The sequence below is a fragment of the Cibotium barometz genome, chromosome 11 (genome assembly GCF_041138505.1).
Source record: "Cibotium barometz isolate CiBa-2024 chromosome 11, ASM4113850v1, whole genome shotgun sequence".
NCBI lineage: Eukaryota > Viridiplantae > Streptophyta > Polypodiopsida > Cyatheales > Cibotiaceae > Cibotium > Cibotium barometz.
Genome location: NC_141056.1, coordinates 16261025 through 16268339, shown reverse-complemented (window position 1 = coordinate 16268339; position 7315 = coordinate 16261025). Strand labels below are relative to the sequence as shown.

The 7315-nt window shown below is 42.9% G+C and overlaps 1 protein-coding gene across 1 annotated transcript; it reads left to right on the top strand.

Moving 5' to 3' along the window:
- Positions 1–1048: 1048 nt before the first annotated feature.
- LOC147633827 (protein ABCI12, chloroplastic-like) lies at positions 1049–4524 on the top strand. The gene is made up of 6 exons (XM_086804881.1): positions 1049–1481; positions 2465–2581; positions 2710–2946; positions 3051–3215; positions 3339–3414; positions 3495–4524. The coding sequence occupies exons 1-6, from the start codon at positions 1146–1148 to the stop codon at positions 3557–3559; spliced, it is 996 nt and encodes a 331-aa protein (XP_086661007.1). The 5' UTR covers positions 1049–1145; the 3' UTR covers positions 3560–4524.
- The last annotated feature ends 2791 nt before the right edge of the window (positions 4525–7315 follow it).

The following is a 7315-nucleotide window of genomic DNA, read 5'->3' as shown; positions in this document are numbered from 1 at the left end:
GTATTTTACAGGTTCTTTGGATGGTCAGAGTTGTGGATGAGGGCATTGGGAGATATGGGATTAGTGTTCCCAATGAGGAGTTGGGAGTATACTTATTTACAACATAGTATGTTTGTGACACTAACTATGACACAAAGAGATGTGTTGTCGTTTTGAGAGATACTCTATACTAGGCTTGGACCTTATTCACTACATATAGGAGTTGCTCCTTTCGTCGATACGAGTTTTTTGTGGCACCTGGCAAAGGTTTATTTCAATCTTCGTTTGTGTCTAGTAAAATTAACTATAACTATTTAATAGATTTTAAGTAAAATTTTTAATTGATGTTTTATCAATATACTATTCTCTCTTTTTTGTGTAGGACCACAAGCGAAGAAGACATCCACACTTGATGGTCACTGTAGTGGAGATGCGTTGGTTGCATACCATGTTGGGCGACAATGTCATGCATTACATGTGGGGTTGATGGCTCTAGGAAGCAAAAGCTTCACTTTTCTATTGATCACTAGATTGATTGACTGATTCTCGCTACTTTTACTACTTGTGTTTTTTTTTTGTATTGAAATTTTTGATCGCTATACATCGATGATGTTATTTGCATGTTTAGTTGGATATTGTTACTTATTTGATGATATTACGAATACATACATGTGTTTATGCTTATTTCTCATATATATATATAGCAACGTGCAAGTTCATGACTTTTATATTCATATCTTTTTCTATACTATCTATTTTAAGCACAGAGGAGAGGAGAGACACATGGTATGTCAAAGGGAGAGAGCACTCTGTGCACTCATGTGTATGCCAGGGAACGAAGGCTTTGTTTTTTTGAGCTACGGTAAGAGAGAGAGAGAGAGAGAGAGAGAGAGAGAGAGAGAGAGAGAGAGAGAGAGGGGTAGGCTCATATTACTCTAGGATTTGAAAAATATAATGATGAGAATCCCAATTCCAAACCTTTGACAAAGGCTTCATTCACTCCATCGAGGACAAATATATCTGCCCGTGTCACTTTTGCCATTTGTTCCACTACAGTCTACAATTATATACGGGAGGGTAGAATTTGGTGAAAAGACGGGTTAGCCTACATAAGCCATAGAGGAACCTATACATGAGCGCTCATACACCCTCTCGAGAACACTGGTATGAAGGTATCTGCGGCGTCCTCTCTTTGTTGTCGTCCTTGGCCGTCAAGCAGAGGCCACTGTGAAGGTGCTTTCCTCCTATCTGCGGGACGGACTCTGTCCAAGCTCGGGTTGAGGCGTGCGAAAAAGTGTAGGAGACTGTTGATTGCAGCGGTTGCTGTCGATGGTGGTGCTGCCAAGCTCAAGGTCCTGGTTGAGAAGATGAAGAAAACGCCCCGCTTAGAGTTCGGAGAGGAGTTCATGAGGCTCATCGCTGGTGCTAGTTCTGCCCCCATCGCCCAATACATCTCCTTTCCCCCCACTCCTCTCCACTCCTTGGATCCTCGGGTCAAGCAGGTATTTCTGGTGTCCTTGCCTTCATGGTTTCTGTACTGAATCCAAAAAAATAAAAATAAAAAAATGTTGGGTTTGAAACTCACGACCTGTTGGGTAGAGTGGCTTGTGAGCTAACCGCTCCGGCTAGCTCCGGCAGCAGACTCTGTACTTAAATCTAGATATTTAAGTACGCCTCAATGCACAGTCAAGAAAAATGTGTATGAAAGGTACTTCCAGATCCCACTTTGCATTATTTTACTGCTGGCGGGATTGGTGCAAGCTTAGACTAGCAATATTGCTTTACACGAGCCTGATTCAGCAAGGTTGGGTTGTGGTGTTGGTTCGGCAAGGTTGCAGCCCATGCCGCTTCCATATCACCCAAGAAATGGGGGCTTCTTCAAGCATCAGTGATGGTGTGGGTAGCATATTTGAAGATGTATAGACTCTTGATTGTGCTGCAGGCTGCCCTTCATGCAAGCTTCTAGCACGATAGCCACGTCATTCACTGATGTGGTGAATGCAGAGACTATTTGTGTTGAATTTCTTTTGTTGGTGTTGCTACCAAGTACGGGCTTTGAATGCTTGCTAATTTTGAAAAGCGGCACTTCCTTCCGTTTTAAATCTCTGGTCCAAACTCTTCAAAAACTTGTGTATTGTGAGGCTCTTTCTCTACTGAGGGAGCCCCCTCATGCTGAGTTTTGATCAGTGAAAAAAAACCTACCTAGATTCTGTTTGCAACTAAAATTTGGCTTGCTGCAATACAAATATTGCCAGGTGTTCAGCCTGAACTATGAGCTCCATCATCAGTTGCCTGTAGTACTAGACTTCCTCTGCTCAGCAAAGAAGGATCGATAAGTAAGAGAGAAACACATGTTCTAAGTAATAGATACATGAAAGATCAATCAATAGAAGTTTAAAGATCTGCCAAATTTGGTAGTTGAGTGTTGTGCTATAACTATGACTCTTATTATGCTATTCTCTTATTTTCTATATTTTGGCCGCAGGCATGGCTTTTGGCACTAGTGTTTCTGCCGTCTCGATCCCACATGGCAGTTCGCTTGGGGCTGGTGGCTTTCCTGGCAACTGTCACTATATGGTTTCTTCCACGCAGGACGTGGCAAGTATGCTTAAGCACCATCAAGGAGAGAGAGAGAGAGAGAGAGAGAGATGAAGTTGAATGCTAGCAGTTTATGTAGTTCAAACATATCTTTCAACAACAGCTCCGTTGCAATATTTTCTTCTCTCACAGGATCAGTTGGGACGAATGGCATTCTTTTCTGGTCTACTTCTGTTAATGGTCTCTCTTGGAACTGACGGGGTCCCTCCGCTCGTTCAGAATCGGACACCTCCACCGTCAATGTCTGGCCTTCCCGTCCTACCTGCAAACTTTGGGGGCTATAAATATGTTGTGTGGAAGCTTGGCCCCTTTCTACTCACCAGGAAGGGCCTAGCATTGGGCATCACAGCTGCATGCCTATCCTTTACCGTGAGTTGAAGGTTTCTTTTGTTTTTGTAGATATCAAAGGCTGGATAGTTAATTTTTCTTTTTGAATGATGGCTTGGATGGTATATTGGTATCATGTTGGACAGGTGCTGCAAAGTGCGAGTTTGTGCCTCTCGACAACGATGCCCGAACATTTAGCGGCAGGGTTGCGATGGTATTTGGCCCCATTAGCATACTTGAAAGTCCCTGTGGATGAGCTAGTCCTTACACTTCTGCTTTCACTTCACTTTATCGGTCTTGTTTTTGATGAGGTATTGCATGGATTATCCAAAAAGTTATGATAGTGAAGCCACCTTTCTTTTTGGTGCGGTCCTTGCTGAACTAGAGAGCATTGGGAACTTTGTCATGGGGTATTCATCTCTTTAAATTTCCAGGTCCGAAATATAGCACTAGGAATAGTGGCTCGTGGAGTGCAGTGGAAGAAATTGACCTCATTAGAAACAGCAGAGGGTATGTGTATCCAAATTGTCTTTGATGTTTGTGAATATTGTTGACTTTTCAAGGTATTTTCTTGTGGTTTTCTGATGAAGAGGAAGATATTCAATCAATTTCACACAAAGGTTGTCGAGTCCTCCAAGTGTTAAACTTGAGCTAAAGGCAAGGCCTGATCCGGGTGGATTCCACCTGTGGGAACCCCCATAAAGAGGCTTTGCAGTGGTGGAAGAGGAGATAGTTGTGGTGGAGAAAGCTTATTTCGACAGCGAGCGAGATGCAAAAACATTGAGCACAAGTCTCTACCCTAAGGAATCAGGGTAGTGAGATGGCTAATCTCCGAAAGGAGATTACTGTATTGCATCAATAGATCACTATTTTGAAGAAGGCGGTGGCGAGTATTCAAGGCATATTTCAGCAGCTCCGTTCTTCACCCGTGATTTCTTTTTAGGGGAGAAGCGGACCAACATCTCCAAAATATATATAAGCATAAAGTCCTCATTCATTTAGTCAAGTCAGTCATTCATCATGAAGAAGTATTCAGCAGTTAGCATGTAGAAGGGGCCAGAGGTCAACCCCTAGGGGTTGACCAAGGGCCTACCTAACCATGTACAAGCATTCGGTCACCTTTTTGTACCATATTAAATACAAGAGAACATGACACCAACTATCTCTCTCTTCTTTTCTCTCCTGTCTTAATCATGTGTTAAAACAACTTCTTCTTAATCAAGCTTAGGGTGGTGGATCGGTAGAACAAGGCTTCCACACATACAACAATTGACCAATACATCAGGGTTAGGGGAGCCCTTGGATTTAGGGAAAGCAAGCTTGGATGGGTGGCTAAGGTTCAATATTAATAAATCCAAGGTTATTGGTGTGGCTATTTATGATTCGACTGTCATTTAAAGCAGCAATAAGCACTATATAAGTGACTCTTGGGTTATTATTTATTCATTATGGTCTGAACTTGAACCAAGAGGCTTACTCCTGCAATGGAAATGGCTATTTATGATTGGACTGTCATTTAAAGCAGCAATAAGCACTATATAACTGACTCTTGGGTTATTATTTATTCATTATGGTCTGAACTTGGACCAAGAGGCTTACTCCGGCTATGGAAATGGTGGATCATGGGTAGGCATGTACGGCACCCATGTGCATGCATGGATGTGTGTGTGTGTGTGTGTGTGTGCATGCATATTTACGTATGTATGTCACGCCCCCTTCTGGGCAGTGTGATTTAATAGCCACTTGGGCATGGGCTTACTAACAAACAATGATAATTTTTAGTATGTATGTAATGTATGCATGTATGTATGTATGTATGAGTCGGGTTTGAACAGACAAATCATGCCTCCTCTGGGCAATGTGGTGGGATAGCCACTCGGGCAAGGGCCTGCTGACAAACATTGATCATTTTTAGGCTGTCAAGGTCTCTAATTAAGTTTTATTCTTGCTATATGTTTTGAAACAACTGCAGGCTATGGTTGCTCGAGGCTTTAGAGGGAATCCTGCAACGCATAAAGTGTACTTTTTGACCAAATTTTCAATTAAGATGCAAGATTATATAGCAATTGCAACCTTGGTGGTTCTAGTAGGGGTGGGCATGCTTTCAGAAGCCATTTTGTGCTGACACATCATCATTGGATTATGAAGGTGACCTACCACTTGACACATTGCATTGTCAGTTTATTTTCCTGTTTCCCTCATGGACAACAAAATGGACTCCACTTGGTAATAAATGTTTATTTCTGTGGATGAGACACTTTATTTCTAAATGTCCATGACACATCATCAGGTTCACTAGGAGGCAGGATGCCTTGTGGACCAGCCTAACTGGTACTGCATATTTGTTTACACTACATCCAATCATGCATTAACAGCACACGTCAAGTTGCTACTCACTGAAAAGGGAAAATCGTGTATTCTTGCTTCTGTAACGATTCATTTTCAAGAGATTCTCTTGGTACCTTCATGCTTTAATCTGCCTATGTGTGGGGAAGCTCTTCAAGGTTGGTTACAGACGAGGGTGCACCTGCAGGTGCATAATGATCGCCTTTTCTAACTCCCCACCTATCCCATGAGCGGGGAGATTTGTGTTACCAGCTCAAGCCTCCTGGTACACCAGCAGATAAATCGAATTGATATGAAAAGATGCAGTGAATTTATACCATTGGGATTGGCCTCTATATGCTTCCCTCACGACCCTCACGATTTTATGTGCCTGTTTAAATTAAAATGCAATGAGTTTTTCTCGAAGGCTGCGTGAAGCTGTGGTCTGGGCAACCACCAGACGTGGTTAGTGCTTGGACCACCCAACAGGAGAGGAGCTGCTGGGAATTCTCTCGTTTGCGAACAGCATGACAGGATTTCACAGGCGGTAGAGTTGTGCAGGGCGGTCATGCTTTCTCTCCTCCTTTTACTTCTCTTTGTAATCAAAGATAAATCCACCACCACCATGATCAAGATAATGTCTATCAAGGTCATTTCTTTTCCTTCCACAGGCCACTCAACTGCCAAGTCTCTGTGTAGATCCATGCCTCAACATAGTTGCGAGTGCAAGACTACATGCGTACACATCTTACACGAGAAGGCAGCGAGATAAATCATGCACTGAGGATGTTCCAATGCCTAACCGGTCATGAGAAGAGGGTGTGCGAGGATGACTTCTACCGATCTTTTTTTAGTGACAATAGTAGAGAAGCTTGGCGGAAACTTCTTCAACACAAGTCACCCACCCCATCACAGATTTGACCCTTTGGCACGCTTATGCCCAAAAGCTCTGCCACATTCCTAGTGCCACTCGCAGATTTGTCACACATTTTCCAACCCACCTCCACCCTTCTTTACCATGCATAATGTTACTAAAGCCATGTATAAACTATAGCAAGAGAGGGCCAAGGACCATGAGCACACTAGCTGAGCACATTGCTCATGCATATGACACTCTAGCCCTCTTCCTTGGTGATATATTTAACATAGCCCTTTACCAATGTTTTCAACCGTCATGGTCTAGTAACACCATTGTACCGATCCATAAGGTTGGAGATCAGTTAGATCCAAACAATTGCCGCGCCATCATGATTGGCCATACATTGGCTAAACTCTACGGGTCAGTTGGTGGAGTTTGTCAGTATTGTATAAGAGAGAAATGAGCAAAGAGCAAGGTGGTAGGCAAGTCTTTGAAGGATCTATTCTAACTTGGATCATTTTTTATCATTGAGAGCCATCATTGAGGTAAGTCAAGGGGGCGGAAGGTCTAATGTCGCTTTGTGGACTTTTGCAAGGCCTTTGATTATTTTACCTTGAGCACGTCTATTTAGATGCCTTTAGAAGTTGACCCTTCTAGAGGAGATGTTATGAGTACCATAGGGGTGAAAAAGGGATGCTTTCTCTCTCCGACACTCCTTGGTCTTTGCTTAAATGAGCTCAGTCTTTGACTTCATTGGCAGACTTGGTGGGGTGGAGCTCCACATTACATTGGTGCCCATTTTGCTTTATGAAGACAACATAGTGGTTATCTTAGACTTGGTAATGGGGTTATAGAGGCGCTCGATGGCATTGCAGGCCTTTGGTGAAGAGTGGGACCTCACAACTAACATTGGTAAGATGAAGTTCATGATCTTTCACACCTTGCATTCCATGTGTTTCACACACGCACAAGATCTAGTAGACATTGTTCCAATCTTATGTATATATGAGACACTTTTTTTGGACCCTCGAGGTTGGACTAATGAGGTGATATGTGGCTTTGGCTTGTTTTGGAGTGCTAGTGCTTCATGGTTCAATTTCAAGAGCTTAGCCTTGAGGGATTTTTTTTTGACACTTGTGGCACTTGATGTGATGTATGGGGTTTCCTATTGGGGATTAGACCTCCAGGAGGATGATTGGTGGAGTAGAGAGGTTGCAGATCATGATG

Excerpts from the sequence above, each read along its gene's own strand:
- LOC147633827 (XM_086804881.1), top strand. The coding sequence starts at position 1,146 with ATGAAGGTATCTGCGGCGTCCTCTCTTTGTTGTCGTCCTTGGCCGTCA. Across the intron at positions 1,482-2,464 it reads TGGATCCTCGGGTCAAGCAG|GCATGGCTTTTGGCACTAGT; the intron begins GTATTTCTGGTG and ends TTTTGGCCGCAG. Across the intron at positions 2,947-3,050 it reads CTGCATGCCTATCCTTTACC|GTGCTGCAAAGTGCGAGTTT; the intron begins GTGAGTTGAAGG and ends CATGTTGGACAG.